A 14,020-nucleotide genomic window follows, 5' to 3' on the forward strand; every position below is an offset into this window, starting at 1 on the left:
GCTTCAGTCACGTACGTAACACTCTCGAGTCAGGCTCCCAGCCCCACTGTAGTGGCATCCGCAACACCTTACACAGGCCACCAAGCTTGACCCCTTACCCACTACAGCTTCGTCTATTCAGCCTCCCTACGTTCGTCTTAGCAATAGAATTAGCACACTTACCATACGCCTTCACCCTGGCTCTCACGCCTCATTTCGTTCATCTCCCACAGTCAACATCCTAGCTTTTCCCTTCCAGCATCACCTTGGTCGTATCCGCAACCCTAGCCTTGGCCGTCCCGCCCATCTCAGTCCCATTGTAAGAAGGGATCAGCTCCCCTGGCATCTCCCTGAGTACTCTTTGCCTGGTGTTACATTGGTGTGAATTGCTAGGAGGTGGGAATACCCCGGATCGATTCCGGTTGCAAACTTAGCGCACACCAGGCATGATGCAGCATGCTCATACCAAAGGTGGATGCCCGGGTGGGCGAGAAGTCTACCAGCCGAATAAAAACAAAGTCCTCTATCTCGGACGGGGACTGACGAAATTCCACAATAACAAACATACTCACAATCCTACGGGATCTCAAGCAACGTAAAATCCTACGGGATATGCCCGGGGGTGCCCGAGGACATTCGCTCGAGGGGGGGAGGAATGTAAGAAGGGATCAGCTCCCCTCGCATCTCCCTGAGTACTCTTTGCCTGGTGTTACACCCATTCACCAGACCCATCATGGGTCATCCTCCACTTTGGTCACCTCCGCGACCTTCCACATAGACTATCTGGCTCACTTTGGTCGCGTCCACGACATCTCAGCACGGGGCGTCCAGTCATATCAAACAGGCAGCATTTGTGACATATCCTCGACGACTCATGTTAGGTCTTGTGAGTCTGTTTCAGTCGCATCCGTGACACTTCAGCCTGTGCCCTGCTGCCCAGTTTAAGGCTCATGCGCAGCATGTCGGCGATATTCCAGTTACCTCCACATTCACACAAAGGTCATACAGCTTCCGTCCATCCGCTTACGTAACTCACATCAAGTCACCACAAACCAGGAGCCCACGACGAACAAGGCGCAAGGGCAGCAGAACGGAGCCCTAAACTCTCGCCCAGGAACTAAAACTAAATCGAGGACACCAAAGTTCCCGGGCCATTGGACGGCATCCTGCCACGCATAAAAACACTTCCTAAATGCCTTCCCCAGCCAACCCACCCGCAGTTCCTGGGCGAGTGGCAGGTGGTGTTATGAGTGTCAAACTCACCTGCATGGGAATTGTGGGAATTTAACTCGTCCACCAACGCGGCAACAAAGGCGAACTTTGGTAACGCTGATGTATTGCATGGTGAAGTCCAGCGTAGAGTGGACGACGTTCGGTAAGAAATTGTCACCGGCGGCAAGGTATGATTCGGAAGTTGCTGAGCTGCGTCTAAGAAAGAAGTGGATAGCCTGAATTCCACAAGCGCAATGTAAGAGAGGAGGACGATGCTCTCGGAAAAGAAGTGCCGCTGCCGTCTGCAGGCACCCTGCTGTCTCATACCCAGTGTCTTTGTTCAACATATTTACTCTCGGGCTATCCAGATGTGGCCCGTTGGGCTCCTCGCTGCGAAGATAATACCTTATTCCTCCGGTCGTTTCATGTGGGGAAGTCGCAGTGAACTAACCGGAATAGTGACATCCTCATAAGGGCCTTCGAGCCTAGCCTCGATCGCATGCATAGCTTCCCCGCACGAGCCATCCAGGCTCACCTCAGTCAAATTCATGGGCCCCCAGCATGGTCCATCTTACCACTGTTTAATGAACTCTCTGACCTCTTACATGACTTCCGCTTCATCGCAGCCAGCACTGTCAACCTGAGGATAGACCATCCGGTGCGCTCAGTGACATGCACGATGTGCAAACAACGGCCCTCGCGCCCTTAGGACATTCACCTCTGCATGGGTCAACCGGCCCCACTTCAGCCTCATACGCGATACCGTAGCATGGGTAGCACGAGGGCTCACTTCAGTCGCATCCGCGACATCCCCAGCATGATACCCAACCCACAACGCAATAACGACAGCAGATGCCCTCAACGAAATCAACCAGCGCGGACCGGTGTGCCTGAATAGGCAGCCCTACAGATGAGCTGCACCGCTTGTGGGGTCTCGAGACCCCAACTATTGCAACGCCCAAAATCACCATGAAGGAAACGCCTGCGAAATACTTGCAATAACACTTAAACACGTCACGATGCACGAACAGCTGTGGTCATACATAGATTGCCCATTGGGACATGGACCACCTGAATGACACAACACCTCACCACACAACACGAGCTGATAGTGCCATGGCCCATGCATGGGACACCGGTGCACGCACCATAAACAGGGTGCAGAGCATCCATCCATTATTGTACTCCTGCTGCACGACCTCGTTCTGGCAGGATCTGGCTGCTTCGTTCGTTCATGCCCTGGCCGGCAGTGACACACATCGGGGCGGATGAAGCCCTGCTTTCTCCGGCCGCTTTAGTCTGTTGTCCAACGGACACCTTGATCGGTGTCCAGGATTCCACTTGGGCGGCTCCCTGCATCTACATGGGCCCTCGCATGATGTTCCTCACCCTCCCTGCCCCGTTCAGCCGGCCCTCGATCAGGGCATAAAACGTGCTGTTCACTACAGCATCCGGCGGGAGCCTTCCGTCCCAGTACTTGTCGTACAGGGACGTTAGGCGTTCACGGACAGTTGTCTTGATCGCCTCGACATTTTGCGGGTCCTTGGTGACATCAAATGCAGCATATGGATCAATGCGACCACTGTACATGCCATGCCCAAACATGTCGTAAAATCGCGACTCGTCCATACGGAAGTGCAAGCCGTAGCTACCGATGGGCTCGAAGAAGCGGAAGAGCGTCTGGTAGCGCTTCGTGAAACCAAATTTCGCAAGAGAGTTGATAAACCAGCGGTCCTGCGGGGTACGGTGCGGAGGTGGCAACCGAAGGTCAAGCAGCGGCGGCAAACAAAACTTTTATCTGTTCCTGTCGATCAGACCACTGAGTCGTTTGTCCATTTGCACGGCTGTCCCAATGCTGCATGTCAAGCATTTCAAGGCCGCACCCTAGCTAAAATGATGGGATCTTGCTGGATATGGATCGCGATCGTCAAACGTCTGTCGCAAGCAAGAGGGATCCGATGTGGATATTCGGCAACCCTGATCAAGTGTTCATCTGGGTTACCAGCTATCGGCTGATCGCTACGGGAGCGCGATGTTATTCAGACATACATATCAACACATAACGCCCTAACGCACCTGCGACAGCGCTGTTGTCGGCGGGAAGCCCTTTGCCTGCATCAGTGCCTGGATCGCCTCGCGTAAGGGAGGCAAGTGCTTCGCGCGGTACTCATGACCCTTAATCACGTCGTAGTAGTCCCGAAGGCAGCCACGCGCGAGCTCATACTTGACACGGTGCAGGCCAAACACCCACAAATGACCCATATGGCCGACCACGGGGATAAGGCCCGCGGCAAAGCGCTCGGCATCTAGGAACGGCGACAGGTCCATGTCAAGAAGGCTCACAATACCGATTTCTGGCTCAAAGACGGATAGTTGTGCCATCCGCCGCAGCAGCTGCGGGAGATATGGGTAGGGGACAGTAGGTAGGACAGCATTAATGGGGTGGCGGAATTTTAACTGCTCGGCCTGCTTGCAGGCAGGCAGGCTTGCACACGTTGACCTGCCTGGCTAAAATATATAAAGGCACTGATTGGTCTAGCAAGGATACAAAGCGACGAGTCCTTGTTCCTAGGCAATCACAGCGCTCAATAAGCGTATGCGGGCTGCATATGATGGAAAGCAAACATGTGCATGCGAAGTGCGCCTGCGGTTCGAACACCGCTTCACTCTTGGTTGGGTATCAGGTCGTCAGCGTACCTGCAGCGCCTGAGGGTGTATGATGTTGTCCTCCTCCACGATCAACAGAATGTCGTAACCCATAATGTCGAAAGCGAAAGCCTTGACAAAGTAATGGTGCAGACCCGTGCAAAGGTTTGCTGGATGGCGAATGTAGGCGAACTGTATATCGCTGGGGATGGACACGGTTCCATTCTCGAAGATAGAAGCGGCGCCGCCATCCTGTGAAATGAAAAAGTCAAACTCGGCCAAGCCCTCGCTGCCGAGGATGGCAGGAATGGCTCGGTGTATCATCTCCATCCGCTCGAAGCACATGTAGATCACAGCTACTTTGCTGCGTTTGGTGAAGTTTCCAAGAAGCCTCGTCTGTGCAGCCACAGGGTCCGCCAGCAGGGAATCCATGTAGGCTGCAGCGAGCGCCGGCTGCGACATCTCCTCAAGACTGCGATCGGAAGCCTGCGCTGTCCCTCCTAAAGTGTTTTGATTTGCTTCCAGCGCTGCGATTGTAGCTACTCCTACATCTTCTGCTTGGTGTCCGGCTTGGCGATAGGTAGGAACTTCCCGGTCAACACCCTGGCTCCGCGCTGCGGTTACGAGTTGATTATGTGTGGCATAATATGTCAGAAGCGCCGCTAGGAGTAGTTGGCGATGGGGACAGGAGCCGCGTAAGCAACGCGGGTGCAATGTCGCAGTCATGTTCTTGGATAGATGTCCGCCCGAGGAGGCTTCGACACGGACGCACACGCAAAGGAGCTCCTTTTGATAATATCAAGCTAAGGGAAAAACCTTTCTGCGACCGTGAGAGACGAGTACCTGCCTCTGCATAAACGTTTTTCGCCTAACGCAAAAATGGCTAGAGCGTTGTGATGATCTTCTTGAAACCATATATATAGTGAAGGCGAAGTTGTACCACAGGATGAACGGCGTTCGGTTTGCCCACCTACCTGTAGCCTGCTGTCGGACGGTGGTTTTGCTGGATGGTAAACCAAGCATATCATGTCGGCCACATACATGGAAGTTTTAAGTTGAAAAACCATTCAGTAAAACTTGTTACTGCTAAACTAACTTTCGTGCTGTTTATAGTACGCACTTCGAACATTTGCTCTTAAGTCGCTACCCCTGAGGCCATGACTTCTGGCTATTTGCAGTCAAACCATGGTTCTATGTTCCCTGATTTAAGCTGGGCAATTGGTCTTCCCTCACCCTTGAACGGTGCGATAGCGAGAGCCTGGAAAGGCTCTGGAAGCCGTCGTACAGCGGTCCGGAACCTTACTTTCCGGGGTAGATTACGACACAAGCTGATGATTTGTTCACATATTTTATAAAAGTTATGATTTCGCAAATTCAGACCTTTGTTCCTGAGGCGTGTCCTCCAAGCAAATTCTTAATCGCAAAAGCTAATTGGTGACCTTCTGCACGCCAAAAATGAAGACACAATCTGCTATAAAAATTATTAGAAAATAATTGTTATGGAAATATTTATCATTGTCCATGAGCATCACTTGTGGAAAGGTGTGGTTTACAGCGGCAGTCGAATAAAAATCCGCTGCTGCTCTTGAAAGTATAGTTTGACATAAATGTAAGGCCTTCTCAAACCTTTTTAAGGATCTCTCTTGAAAAATTTAGTTGAATGTACCTTGAAAAGTTCTAGTCCACCTCAGCGGTTCAAAGGTTTTATGGCCTGTTGGCCTGCTGATGCTGTACAAGCTCGTGAGGCTTGCAACAGCGAAACACCAATATGGCCTAGATTTGTTATTCCGTGTGATAATAAGTGTATATCCGAGGCTCTTTATTTACGCGTTACAGCGGCAGGATGCAGGACTACAGGGTAAAGGACATGGGCCCTAATGGGCCATCGTTCCATTCATTAAATCCATCTTAGCCGTCCATTTTGTACTGTGCAGCCCTATGATAAAGCCCTTTGTGCGGACCAGTTTAATACTACGGCTTTTGCGCCATCGCATGGATGTCACGCCGTGCCGCCTAGTGCCCGCGAACATAACGCGTGTCTTGCCAGAGGAGTACCCATCAGATGGGAAGCAACTGGGAGTGCAAATGGCGAAGTATAAGCACTGGATTGGGCTGCCCTTTTCGGGAGCCGCAGCCGTCATGTGGCCAACACATGCTAAGGTTTTCATTCCTCGTTTAGCACATCGTAAGCTAATGCAGTTTCGTTTATGTTGCTGGGCTCTGGAGGCAAACAGAGCATGAAGGGGCAAGTACCATGTCCCCAGGGGGCAGCGGTTTTGCCACTGTTGTGGTACTAATAGCCGAATTGAGGATGACAAACACGTGTTAATGGAATGCCCAGCCTATAATGATACTCGTGCTGAAGAGGGATTCGATCATCAACAAAGCATGCTGGAGGCCATGAAATGGGAGCGAGCACGTCTGTCGAGGATGTTGGAACGTATGTGGGCTCACCGAAACTCAATTACCCCCTTTGGACGCTAGTCTGGGCTGATGTGCGGTGTTTCCCTTTCCTCCGTGGCTTTTAGGCGTTGTAGTATTGCCCTTGGGCCTTCGGCTCATATGGGTAGTCTTACAGGTATGGGGTCACGCACCCCCAACCATGTAACACACACACACACATAACGCGTGCATGTTGAAGTGCTGGCATACAAACCGCTTGACAACATGCATAGCACCAGAACAATACTGAAATACTTATTCAAACGAACACCTGCATAAACCATCGATTAACTCGAAAGCATTAACGCTCACGCGTACCGTGCGTGAAATCCTGACATTGATGCATCCTGCTGCCTGATGAGACAAGAGACAAATTCACCCTAGAGCAATGATCGCTCCTAATACACCCGGCCCTAGTATGTGCTACCAAAACTTGATTGAGGCTGCACCAGGCATGTGCACCGTAACATGATGGATGCAGTGGGGTGTAACACAGCAAAGGCGTAACTCGGGAAACTCAGATTGGCATTTGCGTCGTTACATGGGGGCGCACATGCCTCTCTGCCTCTAATAATGCGTTTTGCCCGTGATGTCCCTGACGACCTCCAGACCATTCAGCCGGCCTTCCAGGATGCCATGGTACGTGTTATTCACAAGTACTTCAGAAGGCGACGCTCCGGTCCGATACTTGCCGAAAAGGGCCGTTAGCCGCTCGCGCACGGAGGTCTTGACGGCCTCACAGTTATTGGGGTCCTTGGTGACATCGAAAGCTGCATTTGGGTCGATGCGGCCGTCATACATGCTATGCCCAAAAATATCGTAAAATCGTGACTCATTCATACGAAAATGCAGGCCGTAGTTACCGATGGGCTTGAAGAAGCGGAAAAGCGTCTGGTAGCGCTTTGCAAAACCAAATTTTGCAAGAGAGTTGATAAACCAGCGGTCCTGCGGGGTAACCCCAATGCAAGCGTTCGATTCAAGCATCCGTTCAGTCCGTCTGACCCAGATTACTTCCCATCATCAGGTACACCCAACACTTAATGGCTTGGCTGATGATCAATCCTGATCCTATGCTTTCATTTTTGCTGAAAGGATACCTCGGGGTGGGACCTGCCGTCCGTACATTGTTGGTCATCTGGAGATCGTGCCCTGGTGTATCAGATAGGGACTAGATCCCCCGATGTCAGCGAAGCGTTCATGCATGTGGGTTATTGGTCATCGGCCGATCCGTATGGGAAAACGCTGTGGGTCAGACATACATATCGACACAACGCCCTAACGCACCTGCGACAGCGCTGTTGTCGGCGGGAAGCCCTTTGCCTGCATCAGTGCCTGGATCGCCTCGCGTAAGGGAGGCAAGTGCTTCGCGCGGTACTCATGACCCTTAATCACGTCGTAATAGTCCCGAAGGCAGCCACGCGCGAGCTCATACTTGACGCGGTGCAGGCCAAACACCCACAAATGACCCATATGGCCGACCACGGGGATAAGGCCCGCGGCAAAGCGCTCGGCATCTAGGAACGGCGACATGTCCATGTCAAGAAGGCTCACAATACCGATTTCTGGCTCAGAGACAGATAGTTGTGCCATCCGCCGCAGCAGCTGCGGGAGATATAGTTTGGGGACAGTAGGTAGGACAGCATTAACGGGGTGAGCGGAGTTATAAGTGTACGTAGGACTAAACGAGCAAGGTTCTAGCATTCCTTAAGAGTTTGGAGCTGAGCCCAGAGCCGGTCTGCGTGGTGACGACCTCATAGCGGATTACGCCACCGTTAGGTTGCCAGTGGGAAGCATACTAAAGAGTTCGCTAGGCTCGACTCCCGTTGGGAGTGCCCGGATACCCTAGGTGCTCCACGCACCTTCCCAAGTGGAAGTACCGGTGTCAAGGCATGTCGCTATCTGAACTGGATGATGGGGGCGGCCCATCTTAGGGGTACGCGGCATAAGTGGCTGGCCCACGCTGGAACCGCCATGTCCCAACGTTTACATCAAGTGCTTATGCGTTTCCGGTTAGGCTGTTGGGAATTAAAGATTAACGGCCGTGAGTGCACAGCGCGCACCTGCAGGCTTTGCAACTGCGGGGCGGTTGAAGACGAAATGCATGCTTTTGTGGAATGCCCGGCGTACGCTAGTACACGGGCTAAGTACGAATGTGACCTCGCGTTTCAAGGGCGTGACATGCGCACGATTATGACCGAGGCCCCACTCCTGGCACTAGCCAGGTTCCTCTCGGAAGTTTGGGAGACCCGGCACGTTGCTCTAAGGCGCTCCGTGCTCAAGCGGACGAGGGAAGACGATGATGGTCCACCACGTAACCGAACTAAAAAAGATTTACCGTCCATGGCACCCCCGGCGTTTACGGAGAACCTCACTTGTGCGGAACTTGTAATTCGTAACTTGTTAATCTGCTTGCATATACCGCATGCCACACCTCGGCCCCCACGCAGGGCAGGCTTGCGCATGCTTACCTGCCTGGCTAAGTAAAGCGCCTTGAAAGCGCCTTGTTCCTAGGCAACCACAGCGCTGCGTATGTTGGAAAGTGAACATGTGCGCGTGCGGTTCGAACAGTTCAACCCCGCTTCACTTTAGGTTGGGTATCAAGTTGCCGCGCATCACCCATATTGAAAGCGTACCTGCAGCGCCTGAGGGTGTATGATGTTGTCCTCCTCCACGATCAACAGAATGTCGTAACCCATAATGTCGAAAGCGAAAGCCTTGACAAAGTGGTGGTGCAGACCCGTGCAAAGGTTGGCTGGATGGCGAATGTAGGCGAACTGTATATCGCTGGGGATGGACACGGTTCCATTCTCGAAGATAGAAGCGGCGCCGCCATCCTGTGAAATGAAAAAGTCAAACTCGGCCAAGCCCTCGCTGCCGAGGATGGCAGGAATGGCTCGGTGTATCATCTCCATCCGCTCGAAGCACATGTAGATCACAGCTACTTTGCTGCGTTTGGTGAAGTCTCCAAGAAGCCTCGTCTGTGCAGCCACAGGGTCCGCGAGCAGGGAATCCATGTAGGCTGCAGCGAGCGCCGGCTGCGACATCTCCTCAAGACCGCGATCGGAAGCCTGTGCTGTCCCTCCGAAAGTGTTTTGCGCGGCCTTCGGCTCAGAGGCTGCTGCTGCCCAGATGCCTTGGTATCCGTTTTCGTGAAGGGCAGCCTCCCGCCTGTCAAAACGCGGGCCTGCCGCCGCAGCTGTGATATAGATCTGAACAGCGTAACATGCAAGGAACGCCGCAAATAGTAATCTGCAATGGAGGCAGAAGCTGTGAGCGTAGCGCAGCCGCAAAGTCGCGGCCATTTCGTTGGACGCCTGGAAACGCCAGGACTGATGACTGCATGGATTACGCGATTAACTGTTGTTGTGGAATCGATGACTTGAATATCATACCGCTACAGCATCTATATAATCCTCCTTGACACTGGCCGGTATGCGATACCGGTCTGCATGCAAAACTGAGGCATGATCAGCTTATTTCGCATAAGCTAATTTCAGCCCAAGCATCAGCAATTTATAGTGGTTGAATCTGAGCATTGAAAGTCATGTCTTGTGAGATTTGGCTTCAGAGGTCCACAAACCCTGTGGCTCGTACTGCAAGACACTCAACCGAAATTAAGCCGAGCTCCTTTTGGCTGCGGGTTCACCGTAGAATTTTCGAAGGCATGATTTTCCTGCCAAATTCCTCACCTAAAAATGGTGTCCTTTACGCGTTTTAGCAGTTGGCATTGTTAAACTCAGCTGCTAAAATCTTTGAGGTGCGTGTCAGTTTAGGAAGGATAATAGATGAGGGCAACTACCTGATCCATGTGCTAACACCATGGCTTGATGGAGCGCAAACATGCTTCACCTAACTCTTCGCCTAAGGCTTACGTTTTGGCGGCGCCTCGCCTGTGCAGCAATTCTTTCTGCCATAAGACCTTCTGGCGCTGATTCCATTTGAACGGCTCTGTCCTTTCGTTACAAACTTTGGATTCAACACCACCGTCGTAAGGCGAGCAGCCACAGCTCTTGGTTTTGCGTTCGCAGCAACAATTCCAGTCAATTAAAGTTTCCTCACCTTATGATCCTATTTTTATCGGGTGACAAACTTCAATTTTTGAGCGTCATACGCGTGCATAGCGTAACACCGGTCGGTGCATCCCATCCCATTGCGGTATTAGTCGGAGATTTCCAGCGCATGTGCTGTACAGCGGCCGCGAAGCATCGGCAACTATAACCCTGCCATGGAGTCGTGCCTGGATGTAGGAGTGAGGACCTCCCCTGCAAATTTGCTGGGCACCAGTTGGGTGCCCTGTACCGGTCAGATGGACTGCTGGTATTAAATGGGCTTGTTTCTGGGGATTTGGAGGGTCGTCTGACCTTCCCTAAGGGTAAAGCAGTTGCGGGCACGATCGATCTTTTTGTTGCTTCGGCAGTGTTCTCTGTCCTGCCCTTCGAATGCGGGTGGGTGAGCTGCTCGCGCTAGATGGTTGGTTCCCGACTGACCACCGTCCAGTTATGCTAGTGCTTGATCTAGTTGTGGGAGGAACCGAGGCGAGTGCCGCAGGGTGCTGCCGAAAGAAGCGAGCAGTGTTTGAAATTTCCCGTTATCGTGACTATGCTGCTTTGTTTACTGAGGGATCGTGGGTCATGCATGCACTAAATGGGTTAGAACACGGACCTATCGAATGGGACCTGCGACAGCACGGAGTCAGTGGAGCGCATTAGTACCCTCCTGCGGGAGCTGCTGATTCAAGTGTTTGCGGGTCGCAGGCCTGAGCGTACGCAAGCGGGGGATGGTGCATTATGGTGGAATGAAGAATGCCAAAGCGCCCGGCAACACATGCTTGCTTGCAGGGTGCGGCTGGGCCTGGCAGGTTTGGGAACAAGTCAGGGCCTTTGTGGGAAGCGCTTCGCGAGGCATGCAGCGCAATAAATCGCGCCAAGCGTTGTGTCCGAGCAGCATACAATGCAGAGAGAATGCATGAGTTCGTGGCTAGGTGCAGGCACGACCAGCGCGCATTATGGCGGGCCTTGGGAGGGCAACTCAGGGAGCGTTGTGCAATTGATGACTTGCATGTAATTCGGGATCACTTTGCCACCTTGTTAAATGGAGGAGTTGGGGAGATGGTTATTGAAGGTGCACATCGAATCCTTAACTCGCATCCTTAAATTTTTCTGGGGCCCCTTTGGGAGAGGGTGCTTGGCAAGCATGTCGGACTGTCGTGGACAGGAGGGCACGGGCAGCCAGCATCCTGGATGAGCCTTTCACCTTGGAGGAGGTAGCGCGCGCTGTCGGTAGATTACCAAACGGAAAGGCACATGGGCTTGTCGCGCCGTCGGAATTTTACCTTTATGCACGCCTCCCACAGGTGGACAAGCAGGGCAGGCGGGGACCGGAGGTAAACTGCATTGTCCCAGTGCTGCACGCTTTGTTAGAGCATATCAGGGCAACTGGCGACCTTCAACAGCAGTTTAAAAAAACGGTGGTATCCCCAATTTTGAAGTAGGGTTACCTGTTGGTGGCAGGAAACTATCGGGCATTGCAGTTGGAGGAGCACTTGTAAAGTGCTATGCATCAGTGCTTCTGAACCATCTGGTACGTGCTGGCAAGCACTGGACTTACAGCACCCTTTCAAGCGGGTTTCAGGCGGGGTTTGGGTACCGCTCGTGAACCCTTTGTCAGGCAACACCTGGTCATGCGGCATAGGAGCACGGGGCAGCCGCCGTTGATAATAGTACAGATTGACTTTGAGAAGGCCTTTGGTAGGGTGCCTCGTGAGCATATGTGGCTTCGGTTGCAGGAAGGGGGGATTGGCGGCCCCATGCCAGATGCTCTTAGAAAAGTGTACCAGAAGGTGTCCAGGGTGAATGAGAAAGTGGGAGGAGAATTTGAGTCTAAGCAAGGAGTGAAGCAAGGGTGTCTTCTATCTACGGAGTTGTTTGGACTATTCATTGAGACACTAGCTGATCTGGTTGATACTCAAGACGATGTGTGTGTGTGTGTGTGTGTGTGTGTGTGTGTGTGTGTGTGTGTGTGTGTGTGTGTGTGTGTATGTGTGTGCGCGCGCGTGTGTGTGTGTGTGTTACATGGTTGGGGGTGCGTGACCCCATACCTGTAAAACTACCCTTACGAGCCGAAGTTCCAAGGGCAATATTTCAACGCCTAAAAGCCACGGGGAAAAGGAAACACCGCACTATCAGCCCAGACTAGCGCCCATAGGGGATAACTGAGTTGCGGTGAGCCCACATACGTTCCAACATCTTCGCCAGACGTGCTCGCTCCCATTTCATGGCCTCCAACATGCTCTGTTGATAATCAAATCCCTCTTACGCACAAACATCATTATAGGCTGGGGCATTCCAATAACACGCGTTTTTCATCCTCGACTTGGCTATTGGTGCCACAACAGCGGCAAAACCGCTGCTCCCTGGGGAGATGGTACTTGCCCCTTCGTGCTCTGTTTGCCTCCAAAGCCCAGCAACATAAACGAAACTGCATTAGCTTACGATGTGCTAAACGCGGAATGAAAACCTTAGCATGTGTTGGACACATAACGGCTGCGGCTCCCGAAAAGGGCAGCCCATTCCAGTGCATATACTTCGCCATCTGCACTCTCGGTTGCTTCCCATCTGATGGGTACTCCTCTGGCAAGACAGTCAGGCACGCATGGTCCCAGCCGCTCATCAAACGCTCCTGTAGTGCCGGGGAGAGGCCTACTCAACAACCAGTCGACACGCTCTTTACCCCCACGACTTCTTGCGGTAATCCGCTTCAAATATTGCGCTACAAGAAGGAAAACAGTCGTAACACTGAGGTTCCCCAACCCTCCCATTCCGGATTGGTCTGAGCATTTGGTTATCTCCTGCCAGAAGACTGCATGAGCAATGGACCCCATTTGCTTTTGAAACGGAGGATCTGTTTCACCATATAATACTGCAGGGGGAGCTCAGCCAACCCCGCATACAACAACCGGTGGGATGGCCGTGCCGCCCCCACTACCTGCCTCATGAGCATAATCTGCAGCTGGACTGCGCTATCCTTCAAACAAGCTTCGAACATGCCTTTCGCAAGGTTGGCATTATCCCGCCGCCTTCCCGCCCTGTCTACGACCTCTGCCAGCGCAAAAGGGCCCCATGCCTGGCAGCCATACAACAGAATTGCGCGGGCTTGTGTTGCAAAGCACCGCATTCGCACGCCAGGGCCGAACAGCTTCATCTTGTCCAGCTTTGCGCTCAAGGAAAGCATAGCGGAGCGTCCTGTATCACATAACTGCTGGCGGCACGCACCAAAAGGCCGTTCAGGCCCGTATATCAAGCCCAGATAGCGAACGCTATCTTTGGCAGGTATTACCTGGCCTGATAGTGTAACGACACAAGGCCAATCTGAGCATCCCGTGTTACGCCTTTGCTGTGTTACAGATAGTCGTAACTGTTGACATCTCTCGCAAAGTTCCGACTGCTTGGTGCCAACATATGTGAAAACAAGCCCTTCACACTTTGAGACATTTAGTCGCATCCCAAAGGCTTCGCAGAGCAATCCACAAGATGTGGCAACTCAGACATTCGCTCTAGTGACGTCGCTAGCAGACTAACATCGTCTGCGTACAGCCGTACAGAGACGCGCTTGCTGTCCACAAGGGGTGTCTTATGCTCACGTACTCCAGCTTCCACCATAAACCATAACCACATAACCCTGCCAGCCGAGCCTTTCCAGTGGGTAAGAGATTGCCACAAATTGCACAGTCACGCTCCACCTC

At 52.5% G+C, this 14,020-nt stretch overlaps 2 protein-coding genes across 2 annotated transcripts; both read right to left on the reverse strand.

Annotated features, from left to right (window-relative positions):
* Positions 1-220: 220 nt before the first annotated feature.
* VOLCADRAFT_88169 (uncharacterized protein) lies at positions 221-4,860 on the reverse strand (the record flags this gene model as incomplete). Its single annotated transcript, XM_002947954.1, has 6 exons — positions 221-344; positions 1,243-1,427; positions 2,581-2,925; positions 3,268-3,585; positions 3,889-4,451; positions 4,812-4,860. The coding sequence occupies 6 exons, from the start codon at positions 4,858-4,860 to the stop codon at positions 221-223; spliced, it is 1,584 nt and encodes a 527-aa protein (XP_002948000.1).
* Positions 4,861-6,846: 1,986 nt separating this feature from the next.
* VOLCADRAFT_88170 (uncharacterized protein) lies at positions 6,847-9,581 on the reverse strand (the record flags this gene model as incomplete). Its single annotated transcript, XM_002947955.1, has 5 exons — positions 6,847-7,224; positions 7,564-7,881; positions 8,340-8,354; positions 8,748-8,786; positions 8,913-9,581. 5 exons carry the CDS (start codon positions 9,579-9,581, stop codon positions 6,847-6,849), a joined length of 1,419 nt encoding a protein of 472 aa, XP_002948001.1.
* Between the last annotated feature and the right edge of the window lie 4,439 nt (positions 9,582-14,020).

The sequence above is a fragment of the Volvox carteri genome (assembly GCF_000143455.1).
Source record: "Volvox carteri f. nagariensis unplaced genomic scaffold VOLCAscaffold_8, whole genome shotgun sequence".
Taxonomy (NCBI): Eukaryota; Viridiplantae; Chlorophyta; class Chlorophyceae; order Chlamydomonadales; family Volvocaceae; genus Volvox; species Volvox carteri.